Source organism: Mesoplodon bidens (assembly GCF_964165515.1).
Source record: "Mesoplodon bidens genome assembly, chromosome: 15".
NCBI lineage: Eukaryota > Metazoa > Chordata > Mammalia > Artiodactyla > Ziphiidae > Mesoplodon > Mesoplodon bidens.
Genome location: NC_138171.1, coordinates 12,648,756 through 12,663,917, shown reverse-complemented (window position 1 = coordinate 12,663,917; position 15,162 = coordinate 12,648,756). Strand labels below are relative to the sequence as shown.

The window sequence follows — 15,162 nt, the reverse complement described above, 5'->3', positions numbered from 1 at the left end:
TAAAATGTGGAACATCTCTCGTCCCTTTAAAAATCCATTAAAAGGATTTTTAATGAGGTTCCAGCTGGAGATAATGTTGGCAAATATTAGACCTTTTTTTTAAAGAATGTTTGATACATCTAGGAGTCTTTGTTATTTCTCCCCTAGGGACAAGGGGGTCAGGGAAGGATGTACTATCCCAAGATTTTTAGGTGGGAATGCAACATTTTTACCTTCTTTTAGGAACAGTGTTTCTGCCCTCCCCCTGGTATAAAAGTACCATATGCTTAATAAAGAATATTAGGAATATACAGAAAATTCATAATTTTACCATTCCGAAATTAGACAATGCTGTGGCAGACTCCCCCAGTCTTCTACATGGTTCAGATGTGGTTGAGGTTATAGTATACATACAGTTTTCTAATCTTACTTTAAAGTTTTCTTCATTATAAAACAGGAAAACAAAGAAAAAAATTTAAACACCCACAGTTTCAGTCTTCCACTGGTAACCACTGTTACCCCGTCAGATAGTTCTTGTGTGTTTGTACATCTCATAGCTTTTTTCTTTTGACAAAAATGGAATCCCACCTCACATACTTTTTAACTTAATACATACGTATTTTTTCCACAGCTGTAACTTTTTTTCTACAATGTTTTTAAGGACTGCAAAACATTCCTAGTTGTGGATGTTCCATAGTCCATGGAAAATTCTTTGCCGTTTTTCTTTCTTTAAAGAGCACTATAATGAACATTTTTTCCAGCTACACTTGTACTTATTTCTTTATTTGTTTAGGGCAAGTGGCTGACTGTCAGGTTTGGGGCATACATGTTACTGAGGCTTTTGATATATACTTCTGAGTTGACCAAATACATATGTAGTCGTTTACACTGCTGTCAGCAATGCAGGGGAGTTCATGTTTCTCCACACCCACTCCGGCTCTTCATATTTTAGTTTATTTAATCATCAATTTGATAGACCAAGAGTAAAACATTTAAAAGCTTTTTAACTGCTAGCGAGGTTCTGTTATTTTCCTTCACGTCACTGATCATTACATTTCTTCTTTTACAAATTGCCTTTTCATATCCTTAGCCCATCTATTGACTTACTCATCTTTTTTTCCTATTGATTTATGAGTTTTTTAGTATAAAAATAATATAGAATATCCTTACATAAATTGCAGATGATTTTGCCCACTTGGTTTCTTTTTTGTTTTGGAAAATTTTAGCTTTTAAGTAACCCAATCTATTAGTTTTTTACTTTATAGTTTCCACTTCGGAAATCATGCTTAGCAACCTTTCCCTTTTCCTTAATTTATAAATATCTCTATATATTTCCGTTGGTAATTTCGTGACATTTTTATTTTTTTTATTTTCAGCTTTCTGAGATATAATTGGCATAAAGCACTGCATAAGTTTGAGGGGTACAGCAGAATGACTCAATTTACATGTATTGTGAAATGGTTACCACAGTCAGTTGAGTTAACATCCATTATCCCATGTAGATAGAAAGGAAAAGAGAAAAAAACTTCTCTTTTTCCTTGTGAGAAGAACGTTTAGGATCTACTCTCCTAGCAACTCTCAGGTATACCATCCGGCAGTGTTAACTATAGTCATCATGTTATACATTACATCCCCAGGACTTATTTATCTTATTACTGGAAGTTGGACCTTTTAACCCCCTTCATCCAGTTCCCCTATCCCCATCCTGAACCACAAATCTGATCTTTTTTTCTGAGTTTGGTTTTGGGTGTTTTTTATTTTTTGTTCTTTGGGTTTTGGGGTTTATTTTTAGATTCCACATACAAGTGAGATCATACAGTATTTGTCTTTGACTTATTTCACTTAGTGTAATGCCCTCAAGTTCCATCCATGTTATTGCAAATGACAGGACTTTCTTTTTTATGGCTGAATAGTATTCCATTATGTGTATATATATCACATTTTCTATATCTGTTCATCTGTTGATGGGCACTTAGGTTGTTGCCATGTCTCAGCTATTGTAAATAATGATGCTGCAAACAGGGGGTTGGATATATTTCTTCAACATAGTGTTTTTGTTTCCTTTAGGCATATACCCAGAAGTAGAATTTGCTGGATCATAGTTCTATTTTTAATTTTTTGAGGGACTTCCATATTGTTTTCCACAGTGGCTGCACCAATTTACATTCCCACCAACAGTGCACAAGGGTTCCCTTTTCTCCACATTCTCCCCAGCATTTGTTATCTCTTGTCTTTTTGATGATGACCATTCTAATAGGCATGAGGTGATATCTCATTGTGGTTTTGATTTGCATCTCTCTGATAATTGATTTTGAGCACCTTGTCTGTTGGCCATCTGTATATCTTCTTTGGAAAAATGTCTATCTAACATCATTTTTAGTATTTAAATTTTTGGTGTAAGGTGTGAATATTTAGCATAACAAAAATTTTTTGGAAGTATCACTGAATGACTTAATATTCTGTCATATGGATGTACTCAATTTCATTGCCACATTACTGAGCATTAGTTTATGTCTGTGTTTACAGTATATAAATACCAGTGTTGGTAAACATCTGTATTCATAAACCTTCAGCCACAGACCTTTGATTATTTCTTCAGGGTCCATTACTGGAAGTAATGTTACCACATCAGTGGGTGTGAACATTTTAAGACAGTTGCTGGGCTTCCCTGGTGGCGCAGTGGTTAAGAATCCACCTGCCAGTGCAGGGGACACGGGTTCGAGCCCTGGTCTGGGAGGATCCCACGTGCAGCAGAGCAACTAGGCCCATGAGCCACAACTACTGAGCCTGCGCGTCTGGAGCCTGTGCTCCGCAACAAGAGAGGCCGCGATAGTGAGAGGCCCGCGCACCGCGATGAAGAGTGGCCCCCACTCGCCGCAACTAGAGAAAGCCCTCGCACAGAAACGAAGACCCAACACACCCAGAAATAAATAAATAAATAAATAAATAAATAAAAAAGACAGTTGCTACCTAGTGCTGAATTGCTTTTCAGAACATTTTACCAATGATATGTGAGAATGCCCATCTCACCGCAGGGAGAGTGGCTTTTAAACATTATCTTTTAATTGTTTTTCCAGAAATCTGAGTGGATGACAACAACTTGCAATCATGCACTTTATGCTATTTGTGACGTATTTACCCAGTTCTATGAAGCTTTGAATGAAGTTCTTCTTTCTGATGTATTTGCACAGTTGCAGTGGTGTGTAAAACAAGGTACTCTTTATGTGGTTAGGCATCATTTTTCTTGACATAGTCCTTAACGAGAGATTAATTTTTTCAGTATATAAAAGCATGGATGTAATGCCAAGGAGTACAGTGTATAATTTAATAGGTGAAAATGTGTATTTTTAAAATTTAATTAGAAAATAAAAACAGTCTTTCCACCAAGTCACTTTATAAAGCATTTCTTTTAAGGTGGGATATAGTAAATTTTAAATCTCAAAAGATATACCTTTGTATATTACTATTCTTTCTACTTTTGTGTATGTTTGAAATTTTCTAAAATAAAATGTTTTTTAACTGTACTGTGAGAATCAAGATGAACAGCTTCATCAATGGACATTCTTGGTTTTGAGTACTTATGTGTTTATTTTAGTATGTATTACAAAAAATACCCACGTAGCACATTAGACCTGGATCCCATAGATAGATTTGGCTTAGGACAAGGCTTAATTTAGTTAAGTTTTTCAAAGAGTACTCAGTTTTCAAGTAACTGATAAAACAGTTGATACACAGCATAAATGGGAAATGTAATGTTTGAGTGACTAAGTTTTCAGAAACACTGGTCTAATATTTTCTGTGTTACTTTACCATTTCTCGAACAAGGAGCCAGTTAATTAAGTAGCAAAATGTTGACCTTCTTCCATCCCTAGCAATATAGCATGATAAATAATTCTGCCTCTTTATAGCCTACTTAAAACTGAAAATTTTACCATCCGTACCAATGCTTCATTAATTAGAAGCCAACAAGCCCAAACAGTTGCATTGTCTCTACCTCACGATAGGAAGCATCAGCAATCAGGTTGGGATCAAAACAGCATTTGAAGTTTAATGATAGATGTTTTATTTTGCAGATAATGAGCAATTGGCTCGATCAGGTACAAATTGCTTAGAAAACTTAGTAATATCCAATGGAGAGAAATTCAGTTCTGACGTCTGGGACAAAACATGCAATTGTATGTTGGATATTTTCAAAACAACCATCCCACATGTGTAAGTGTTAATGTGATTACTGCTGTTTATTTCTACTTTCAGTGGTTATTTTAAAGCTCCGGGTTGCCCTTCACACTGATTCATTTCCTTCTCTTGCATTCCCTTTAGTTTGCTGACATGGAGACCTGTAGGAATGGAGGAAGATCCATCAGAAAAACATTTGGTAGGATTTTTTTTTCAGTTGTCTTTTCTCTGATCACATATTATAGTAAAAAATTAAGCAGCCCGAAGGGTTTGTGCTTTTCTGTTGGGAAGTGAGTAGAAAAGGTTTTAAGAGCTAAGCACTATGTTCATTAAAATACTTTTTAGAAGGTACAGAAAAGTGTTAAGGAAATAAGTCACTTCACTCAATAAAAACCACAAAACACTTCTGGTTTCTTATTTATGTGACTGAGCACACACAACCCACATGTTTGCAATTTGGGCTCACTTTGTACATAATGTGTTACTTAACACCACTGTGGGCATTTTTCCATGTTCCTTCTTTTGGGGGGGCCCTCTGCATGGCATGCGGGAGCTTAGTTCCCTGACCAGGGTTTGAACCCACGCCCCCTGCATTGGAAGTGTGGCATCTTTACCACTGGACCCCCAGAGAAGTCCCTCCATATTCTTAAATATTCTCTGAGAACAGCCTCTTCAGTGGCTGCACATTATTGTAATTTATTTAACAAATTTTCCCTTGTTGGACACTCGTCAGTTCTGGTGTTTCACTGTTATAAATATCGCTTTGGTGTCATTATCCTTATTTATTGCCCTCCTATGTAAGGAGCACTTTCCTCTCCACCAATGAAATAGTAGTTTTTATTTTTTGTGTAAGGCCCCATAAAAAAGTTCTAATTCACGTGTCACTTTAAAATACTTCGGTTTACAAGGGGGTTTGTCTAATTAGCTTCTATTTCCAAGTACCTATAAAGCCATTAGATTTTAAAAGGCATTTGGGATATAGCAACTTAAAAATGAAGCACATTATATAAACATTCTCTGTTTTTTAACTTTCTGCTGTTAACTTAAAAAAAAAAAAAAAGCCTAGCTACCGTGCTCATTTATTTTTGAACTTGAGCTCATTAAAAATTTGTCACACTCATCATGAACTCATAGTATGTAGAGAAATGCCGTCTAAGTTGGAGTCAGAAAATGTGAAATTTTAATGGGAGGGAGAAGTAATTGAAATTTGTAATCTCTCCCATGCAGCCTCTGAGAAGTGCTACTTTTATACTTCAGGCTGAGCAAGACACAGATTCAAGTTGGGCCAGCAGTGTTAAAACAGGCTCATCTCTGTCCAGGTACTGAATTGTGGACCGAGAAATGAACATTGTGTTTCTCTCCGGTTTACTTCTAGGATGTGGATCTGGACCGCCAGTCTTTAAGCAGCATAGATAAAAATGCCTCTGAGAGAGGCCAGAGCCAACTCTCTAACCCGACCGATGACAGCTGGAAAGCTAGACCGTATGCAAGTAAGACCACTTTCTTTATTGTTTTTTGTATGTATGTAGGTAGGTAGGTATTTATTTATTTATTTAAAATAGGTAGCATGTTTACATGATTCAAATATTCAGAAGGGGCAGAAAGGTAAACAGGATATAAGCCTTTCTTTCACCCCTGGGCCTTAGTCTGCCTGTCCCTTCCCTCATGGCAGCCAATGTCACCAGTTTCTTATATACCTTTCTAGAGACATTTTGCTCATATGCAAGCAAATGCGTATTCACATACGCAAGCATACACTATGTATCTATGGTTTTTGTTTTGTTTTGTTTTGTTTTGCGGTACGCGGGCCTCTCACTGCCGTGGCCTCCCTCGCTGCGGAGCACAGGCTCCGGACGCGCAGGCTCAGCGGCCATGGCTCACGGGCCCAGCCACTCCGCGGGATGTGGGATCTTCCCAGACCGGGGCACGAACCCGTGTCCCCTGCATCAGCAGGCGGACTCTCAACCACTGCGCCACCAGGGAAGCCCCTGTATCTATGTTTATATATGAATTCTCCACTCCTTTTTATACAAATTACAGGATACTGTGCATTATTCTTTTTTCACTTAATATAGCTTATAGATCATTCAAAATCAGTACCTAAAGTGCTTTCACACTCTTTTGTACTATTGTGTACATTGCCCCAGGTTGTAGATGTGCTATTATTTGCTTAATTTGGTTCCTACCTGGACATTTATGTTATTCCCAGTCTTTTTCTGTTATAAACAATACTGCATTGAATCACCTAATACCTGTGTTATTTGTGAGTTTATCTGTACGGTAAATTCCCAGAAAAAATGATTGCTAGGTTAAAAGAGAAAGTGCATTTGCTATTTTGATAGATAATTCCACATTGCTGCCTATTAAGGTTGTACCTATTTACATGATCTCTGGGAATACGTAGGTGCTATTTGGTATCTCTTGAGTAGTTTTAATTTGCAGTTTTCTAATTATGAATGAAATTGAGCAGTTTTTCATGTGTTTAAGAACAATTTCGATGAGCTATCTATTCATAATCTTTGTTCATTTTGTATTGATTATTGTCTTTTTATTGGTTTGGGTGGGGGGCTCTTTACGTGTTAGATATCCCTTTTCTGGATATGAGTTTCAAATTACTTTTACTAATTTCTCTCTTAATGTTGCTTATGGTGTGTTTCCCTGTCATTTAAACAAATAGGTTTCGCAGTTGCTCTCAGCCAGGCACAGCACTGTGTGTCCCATGTGTGTACTCTCATGTGATCCTTATGCTTGCCCTTTGAGGCGGTACTGTTTTACATTTGAGTGAAGTGGGCCTTAGATGACATGACTTGCCAATATGTAGTAGAGTTGGGATTCAGACCCTTTTGGCTGACTGAGAAATTGGAACTTTTCTGGTATTAGTCTGGTCTTCTTAAAGTTGTGGTCCCCATTATTTTTCTTCATAGCAGTTTCAGCCTCTTCTCAACATGCCAGTTTGTAGGTGTTCACACTGACATTAAACTTCTGAAGCAGCACATTAGACAAAGCCCGGTGTGGTCACTGTTATCTTTTGAAGGCACAAAAAATATGGAATCCTTTCAGGAGGTGCCATGTTGGAGACTGACGGGCTGCTCCTCTGTGTCTGCAGCATAGCCAGTGTCTCTCCAATGTCCAAGGAGAGAAGCTGTTTCCTCATCAGCCCCAAATAAAGGGGTTGGCTTGTGTGGGAGGGGCAAGTGGACATTTCTTTAAATGGAACCACTGAGTGCAGCAAGATGTTTATGCTCTAAGAGATGTCTGGGGCTTGAGACCCCTGCCATTCCTCCAAGGAACAGTGCTTTGTTTCTCCCAGGCTCCCATCTCAGCCTCCCTTCTGGGCATGAGCTCAGTGAATAGAGCAGCAGGCAGAATCTCTTACACCACTTGTATTGGTTTTTTTCTTTTTCTTTTTGGTCCAAGATGGTGTCATTGAATTGGCATATGTTAAATGTAAATCTGTTGCAATTCCACTGTACACTTTTTCCATTAAAACTAATTCTGGGGACTTCCTGGTGGTCCAGTAGTTAAGACTCTGCCTTTCCATTGCAGGGGCCATGGGTTCAGCCCCTGGTCGGGGAACTAAGATCCCACATGCCCTGTGGTGTGGCCAAAAAAAAACTAATTCTGCATGGAGAATTTTTATATGCATATATATAATTTCACAGTCGCTTTCAAAAGCTTGAAGATGACCCAACTCCTTGTTTTTATTTAATGTTTATTTAATATTTTCAACATTCTGATTCTTTAACAAGTTGAAAAGGAAGCTCTACTTTTACTGTAGTCAAATCAGCCAACACAAAGTGCCAGACGTGGGCTATCCCTGAGCCCAGGGATTGAGAAGATGAGACATTAGTCTGAGTCTGATCAGTAGGCAGAAATCACACCAATAATGTGAACAGGGAAAATTCTACATAAAGAATTGTTAAAAAAAATAAGTGAAAAATTTAAAAAATAAAATAAAGTTTAAAAAATAAAAAAAAAAAGAATTGTTAACTAGTCAAAGAGGGCTAACCACTGAAAGAAGTAGGAGAAGACTCTGAGGGATATGGAAGCAGAAAATGTGGGAAGCAGCTACTGCCTCCAGGGCAGACAGAAAGTGATCCAGGAACTAAGAGCTTAAATAAGCCGCACCCTCCTCCCCCCCCCACCACCACCCCCCGCCCCTCAAGACTGAGATTCAGCCCTTTGGAGAGTCGGCTCCCAGCTACCGCAGGAACCTGTAGCCTCCTGTGGATAGAGCACAGTCCAGAGCTGGTCTGTAGGAGTGACCCTTCAGGCAGCAGAAGAACGTGCCAGAGGACATGGGACCTGCATCGCTGACTCCCTCCCCGTCTTCAGGTCTTTGCTCAGGGAGCTCATTTTCAGAGAGAACCTTTCCTGACCAGCTTGTTTAAACTTGCATCCCCACCTTGACACCGTCCCTACCATATCCCCATCCCTGCCTGATGTCCTCATCGTTTAACGTACTACATCTTAACTTAAGTAGCTTGTTTACTGTCTGTCTCTGTCACGGGAGCAGGGATTTTTGTCCAGCTTATTCACTGTTAATGCCACAGCATCAAGAACCATGCCTGGCACATAGTCAGAGCTCAGTGAATTCAGTACTGGCTGAATCATTATTAGGGTTAATCTTTATCATCTAATATAGATCAGAAACTGTTTGCCAGCCTCCTCATCAAGTGCGTGGTCCAGTTGGAATTGATACAGACCATTGACAACATCGTGTTCTACCCTGCGACGAGCAAAAAGGAAGATGCAGAGCACATGGTTGCTGCCCAGGTGAGAGTGGCCTGAAGAAGGGCATCTGAGGAGAGGTGGTTCAGGTGCAGTGGTGTGCTGGAGCCTGGTGAGACTGGCTTGCAAGAGCCCGGCATGCTCACTGCTCCCAGGCCCACATTCAGTGACAGGGTACTAGTAACTTAAAACTGGCCATGATGGGAGTCTTTACACCACCGAAATCACCGAACGCTAAAAATCAGGCATCTTCTCCCCCCACCCTCACCGAGAGCCAGTTTACCCGCATACTACTACTCAGACTCCACCCCCCACCTTGGTGCTTTGAAAAAAATGTGTTATTAATCACAGGGACTATTCCTTACAGTTGATATACAGTTTAACCATGAATCACTGAGAGGGAAAATATGTGGATAAAGGTACCAATTTTTCCTTCAGGAAGTGCACTTCTTTGTTTTCTATGTGCAACCTTTTATATATATGGTTTGCTTGGAAACAGAATTTGTTGTCCAAAAGTTGGACAGTAACCTTACACCATGGGTTGCAAACTTAAGTGCTTCAGGGGCTGGGAGATGCTGTGAGTGCGGGCGGCAGGCTTGGTGGGACAATGGGAACCACCAAGCTTGAGGCCCGCCAGAGCCCAGCCACCTCCAGCTCCAGGGGCAAGTTGCTGTCAGGTGGGTCAAGCTGGGATGGTCTTCCAGTTTTTCAAGAGGAGTCAGAAATCAAGATTTTTCTCATATAGGGCATCTCTTGTTTATTAAATACTATAATTATTGATCAACAAAATACATCTGTTGGCCAGATCCAGCACAAAGGCTGTCCTTTTTCGGTTTTTGGTTTTATTTTTTAAGTATACAATTCAGTGGCTTTAGTATATTCACAGAGTTGTGCAAATATCCCCACCATCTAATTCCAGAATATTTTTTTAACATCTTTATTAGAGTATAATTGCTTTACATTGTTGTGTTAGTTGCTGCTGTATAACAAAGTGAATCAGCTGTATGTATACATATATCCCCATATCCCCTCCCTCTTGCGTCTCCCTCCCACCCTCCCTATCCCCCGCCTCTAGGTGGTCAGAAAGCACTGAGCTGATCTCCTTGTGCTATGCGGCTGCTTCCCACTAGCTATCTATTTTACATTTGGTAGTGTATATATGTCCATGCCACTCTCTCACTTTGTCTCGGCTTACCCTTCCCCCTCCCCATGTCCTCAAGTCCATTCTCTTTGTCTGCACCAGAATATTTTTACCACTGCAAAAGGGAACGCCCTAACCATCAGTGTCACTCCCCACTCCCTCCTTGCCCCAGCCCTAGCAACCATTAATCTATTTTCTGTCTCTATGGATTTGTCTGATTCCGGATATTTCATATTACTGGAATCATATAATATGTGAGCTTTTGTGCCTGGCCTCTTCGCATAATGTTTTCCAGGTTCATCCATATTGTGGCATGTATCAGTACTTCATTTTTATATATGGCTGAATAATATTCCATTGTATGGCTGTACCACATTTTGTTTATCCATTCATCAGTTGATGGACATTTAGGTTGTGTCCATTGTCTGGCTATTATGAATAATGCTGCGGTGAACATTTTTATACAAATTTTAATGTGCACATATGTTTTTAATTCTCTTGAGTATATACCTAGGAGTGGAATTGCTGGGTCATATGGTAACTCAGTGTTTACCTTTTTTGAGGAATTGCCAGACTGTTTTCCAGAGCAGCTAGACTATTTTACGTTCCCATCAGCAATGTATGAAGGTTCCAATTTCTTCACATCCTCACCAGTGGTTGTTATTGTCTTTTTTTTTTAAATTATTATAACCATCCCAGTGTGTGTGAAGTAGTATCTCTTTGTGGTTTTGATTTCCATTTCCCTAATGACTAATGATGTAGAGCATCTTTTGTGCTTGTTGGCCATTTGTATATCTTTGGAGAAATGTCTATTCAAATCCTTTGCCCGGTTTTAAGTTGGGTTATTTATCTTTCTATCATTGAATTGTAAGAGTTTTTATATATTCTAGTTATTAGTCTCTTATCAGATAGATGTATGATTTGCACCTATTTTCTCCCACTTTGTACATTGTCTTTTCAGTTTCTTGATGGTGTCCTTTGAAGCACAAAACTTTTAAATTTTGATAAAGTCCAAGTTACTATTTTTTCTTTAGTTACTTGTACTTTTAAAGTTATTTCTAAGAAAGCATTGCCTAATTCAAGGTCACAAAGATTTAGGCCTACATTTTCTTTTAAGAGTTTCATAATTTTAGCTCTTACATTTAGGTCTTTGATCCATTTTTGAGTTTATTTATGTATATGATGGGGATAGGGGGTCTGCCTTCATTCTTTTGCATGTAGATGTTTAATTATCCCAGCACCATTTGATGTAAAGACTATTTTTTTCCCCATTGAATTGTTCTGATAGCCATGTTGGAAATCTCTTGACCATAAATATGAGGATTTATTTCTGGATTCTCAGTTCTGTTCCATTGATCTATATGTCTCTCTTTATGCCAGTACCACACTGTCTTGATTACTGTCGTTTTTTACTAAGTTTTGAAATAGGGAAGTATGAGTCTTCCAACTTTGTGCTTCTTTTTTCTAGACTATTTTGGCTATTCCATGTCATTTACATCTCCATATGAATTTTAGGATCAGCTTGTCAATTCCTACAAATATGTCAGTTGGAATTTTGATAAGGATTACATTGAATTTATAGATCAGTTTGGGGAGTATTGCAAACTTTGCCCTTTTGTAACCTCTGGCTTCTAGGGAGGGTTGTGGTCTATTCCTAGAGGGCTCAACAAATATAAAATCCTTAATTATGTCTAATAATCCCTAATTATTTTAGGCAACATGTTCAATAAAAGTTTCTAGTGTTCCATACCTATTTCTATGGTTTTTCCCTTCACATTTGAAACACAGTTGTCAATCTTATTAAAGTTCATTAATCACCTGATGAGGCTAAAGATGCCACTTGGGCTTTGCTTAACAATTTCTTTCAGTGAGTATGTTTTGAGACTCACACCTTCTATCACATGCACTACAGTTTGATTTTCTCATTTTCCAATTTCTTTATAAAATAAAAAGAGGACAGTGCAATCCTGTAGTGAAATAATTGGAGAAGTACACACTCCTGTTCATGCAATGAAGGCAGTACTGACAAAACTGAAACTCTGGCCAGCGAAGCCTGCCATCATGCAAGAGCTCAGCATATTCTTTCACCAGCCAGTGAGCAGAGTCTAAATGGAAAACATTTCAGGGTATTGAGGAATGAAGTGTACCTTATAGAGAGGAGGACTTCTGGAGAGTTATGATGATCTCTGTCTGATACCACAGTGTCCAAAACCATTCCATCTTCTTTACTTAGCTCTCTTATCCTCCCCTCTCTAGCAAGACACGCTGGATGCAGATATCCATATAGAGACAGAGGACCAGGGCATGTATAAGTGCATGTCTTCCCAGCACCTCTTCAAGCTCTTAGACTGCTTGCAGGAGTCCCATTCATTCTCAAAGGCCTTCAACTCCAATTACGAGCAACGGACTGTCCTGTGGCGAGCAGGTAAGGGAGGAAGCACAGCAGATGGGACAGGTGGTCACACTGGTCACCGTCCTAAAACATTAAAGCCTTTGGAAAATTCCTGGCGTGATACACACAGCTGGAATAACTTACCAGATATTTCATGCTTGAGGGAGAGAGAAGGGAAATTTCATCCTAGTACCAGGAATATTGTCTGGCACACGGGAGACTCTCAGTAAGTATTTGATGGAAAAATGAATTGGTAGAGTTTAATTGATCTAGCAAGGGCAAGAAATTTTACATTAGGTTAAGATGGTACAGTTAGGGACTTCCCTGGTGGTCCAGTGGCTAAGCCTCCGCACTCCCAATGCAGGGGGCCCGGGTTCAGTCCCTCGCTGGGGAACTAGATCCCACATGCATGCCGCAACTAAGAGTCTGCATGTCACAACTAAGAAGCCCACATGCCACAACTAAAAGATTCCACATGCCTCAACTAAGACCCGGCGCAGCCTAAATAAATAAATAAGTAAATAAATGTATGTATGTATGTAAAGTTAAGTATGATGATGTAAAAAGTGTGGTCATCTAGGAGCAACAAAAGCATTCATACATTTTTTTGAGGCTTTTAGGGGTTTTCTCTCCCACCTGTACAAATAAATATATAAGTCCTGGAAGTGAGTGATGTGTGTGTGCGTGTAGACACACATGTATGTGCAGGGGTGATGGTAGGAGTCTCATTTTGTGAACTGTGTACAAAAGTGATACTTTATATAATTCTTGTATTGTTACCATTACTTGAATTTTCCACCCAAATGCCTGTTTTAATCCATAATTTTAAAATGTCATTTTTCTCTATAGCTTTAAACTATCTAGGTGTTTTATGTCTTTATGTTTTTGCCTATAATAAGATTTTGCTTAGGGACTTCCCTGGTGGTCCAGTGGTTAGGACTCTGCACTTCTACTGCAGGGGGCACAGGCTCAGTCCCTGGTCGGGGAACTAAGATCCCACATGCTGCGTGGAGCGGCCAAAAAAAAAAAAGATTTTGCGTATAAGAGTGGTTTTACACATCTCTGTGGCAGATTGGTATTGCTTTGTTTAAGAAAACGTGTTCTTCAGGGATGAGATACAGAGAAAAGGATACTTATGGAAGATTGTTCTGGCTGGTGTGTGTGGGATGGATTGGCAGAGGGAGAAGAGATGACAGAGATGCACTGAGGAGCTATTTCAGGAATTGCTGTGCAGTTTTCATCTAGGGCAGTGGTCCTTATTTTCAAATGATAAAATGCTCTAATGGAGGGTCTAATTTGGAAGGCTAGAAAAATAAAATAATTATCATGTTGGTTCTCAAAAAAAGCCAAAAACAAAACGTGTTCTTATATGTGGTTTGTGAAAAAAATCTTAACAAGTCAGAGACATTCTAGAATTCTTAAGAGCTTTTATACTTGAGAAGATGAAATGAATGGCTTCACCAGCCAGTGAGCAGAGTCTGAATGGAGAACAGCTCAGGGTGTTGAGCAAAGTGTATCTTGTGGGGAGGATGAGATGTCAGGGCTGCCTCATCTGGTATCACAATTGAGCCATATTAAAAATGTGAGATCTTTCAGTATTTCCTAAAGTAACTCAATTAGTTTCCCATGTGATTTCTCAGCATTACCCTGGAAGTGTGCACTATTTATATGACTATATCTGATCTCCAGGTTTTAAGGGCAAGTCTAAACCCAACCTTCTAAAACAAGAAACCAGCAGCCTGGCCTGTTGTTTGAGGATCCTGTTTCGAATGTATGTCGATGAGAACCGCAGGGATTCCTGGGAAGAAATACAGCAGCGACTTTTAACGTAAGAAGAATGATTTCTGATTAAATTTCTTACCTGTAAAACACAGATGCTTCATAACAATACTGTGATTTGAAAAGAGCAGTAGAAAAATACCTATATGCTGACACCCTCACCAACTGTTTTCCTTTTTGTTTTTCATCCTATCTGGTTCTTCTATTTCACTTTTCTTAATGCCCTGAAGAGGGCAGAGCCTCATTTCTTCCATTCAACATTGTTTAAAGCACAGAAACATAGGCAGGGAAAAGTGCTCTGAGCTCAGAGTCATCCAGCCTGGATTGAAGTCCTGACTGGGTCCTCTTTAGAGCATTGTCAGCTCTAACATCCCACCATCCCTTCTTCCCAAGAGGAACATATTAGAATCGTGTGGGTACCAGGATGTACTTACTTTGTGTGGAAATGCAGCAGTGGGCCGGCAGTGGATGGCATTGAGAGAGCCCCCTGCAAAGAACTAGATCTTTGCCACCCAGTTTCTTGGGCAACTGTGAGCAAGATGCTGTGTCTAAGCCTCCTTTCGCTCCTTTAAGATTTGAAAACATTAACATGCAGTGCTGGCAAACACGAGATAAAGACACTCACTCTCCGATTTCTGGAAATCAGGGGGCATTATATATATATCAAGAGCCTTAAAGTGTTCAGTCTCTTTCTTTGACTCAGTAATCCACTGTTAGGGAATCAGGATTCCCACACAGAACATTCATTGCAGACTTACTTATAAAGAGAAAACACTTAAAGCAGCTCAACTGTGGAATGGATAACTACATTGTGGTATATCCTATGATAGAATATTATGCAGCCTTTAAAAATGAAGTTTTGGGGAGTTCCCTGGTGGCCTAGTGCTTAGGATTCCGGGCTTTCACTGCCGTGGCCCAGGTTCAATCCCTGGTCAGGGAACTGAGATCCCACAGACTGCACAGC

At 39.5% G+C, this 15,162-nt stretch overlaps 1 protein-coding gene across 1 annotated transcript in view; it reads left to right on the top strand.

Moving 5' to 3' along the window:
* ARFGEF2 (ARF guanine nucleotide exchange factor 2) overlaps positions 1-15,162 on the top strand; it is a 103,160-nt gene that overhangs the window by 82,648 nt on the left and 5,350 nt on the right. The window contains exons 31-37 of the mRNA XM_081255330.1: positions 3,057-3,192; positions 4,053-4,191; positions 4,300-4,354; positions 5,531-5,645; positions 8,801-8,931; positions 12,284-12,452; positions 14,109-14,247. Coding sequence (XP_081111456.1) covers positions 3,057-3,192; positions 4,053-4,191; positions 4,300-4,354; positions 5,531-5,645; positions 8,801-8,931; positions 12,284-12,452; positions 14,109-14,247 — 884 coding nt within the window. The remainder of the gene's footprint in view (positions 1-3,056; positions 3,193-4,052; positions 4,192-4,299; positions 4,355-5,530; positions 5,646-8,800; positions 8,932-12,283; positions 12,453-14,108; positions 14,248-15,162) is intronic.